At 69.0% G+C, this 622-nt stretch overlaps 1 protein-coding gene across 1 annotated transcript in view; it reads right to left on the minus strand.

The window, feature by feature from the left end:
• Window positions 1–367, minus strand: part of TFAM (transcription factor A, mitochondrial) — a 16,079-nt gene extending 15,712 nt beyond the window's left edge. Inside the window, exon 1 of the mRNA XM_050960759.1 lies at window positions 269–367. Coding sequence (XP_050816716.1) covers window positions 269–330 — 62 coding nt within the window. The 5' untranslated portion in view covers window positions 331–367. The remainder of the gene's footprint in view (window positions 1–268) is intronic.
• Between the last annotated feature and the right edge of the window lie 255 nt (window positions 368–622).

Raw genomic sequence — 622 nt, forward strand, 5'->3', positions numbered from 1 at the left:
AACGGAAGAAGGGAATGATGCTCGGAGGGCGCCCGAAGGCTGCTGCGGCCGGGGAGGGGACGATGCGCGGAGGGCGCCCGAAGGCTGCTGCAGGATAGGATGGGACGTTGCGCCGAGGGGGCACCCGGGGGCGCTGCCGACAGGGGGAAGGCGGAGTAAGGGGACGGGGAGGGTGGCGGGATGCAGACAGATGCGCTGGGAGGACCAGGACCCCCAGGAGACTGGCTCACGCCGAAGTTTCGCCGCTAGCCCCGGGCGGTGCCTTCACCTGAGAATGTGCCGGGCGCTGGGAAGAGCGGCCAGAGCCCGGCCCAGCAGGGCAGCCGCCATGGCACCGACAGACAAAAACAGGACACTCGTCAGGTCCGAGCCGCGCGCGCTGCTACCGCGGTGCAATGTGGGAAGAAGTGGGTCCCGCCTCTTTGATGGAACAAGGCCTCAGGACAGTATAGTCCCCAAAGCGCATGCTCCGAACCGTCCGCCTGCGGGGGGCGGGGAAAACAGGAGAAGGAGGGAGCGGGTGAGCCGGGAGTGCGGGGCGCCGACTTGTAGCATCTTCCGGGGACTAGCGGGGCGGGGTAGAGGTGCCCGCGGCGGGGTTAGGTGCCTCCTCCTCGCGGCT

This window comes from Gopherus flavomarginatus, chromosome 6 (genome assembly GCF_025201925.1).
Source record: "Gopherus flavomarginatus isolate rGopFla2 chromosome 6, rGopFla2.mat.asm, whole genome shotgun sequence".
Classification (NCBI taxonomy): Eukaryota; Metazoa; Chordata; order Testudines; family Testudinidae; genus Gopherus; species Gopherus flavomarginatus.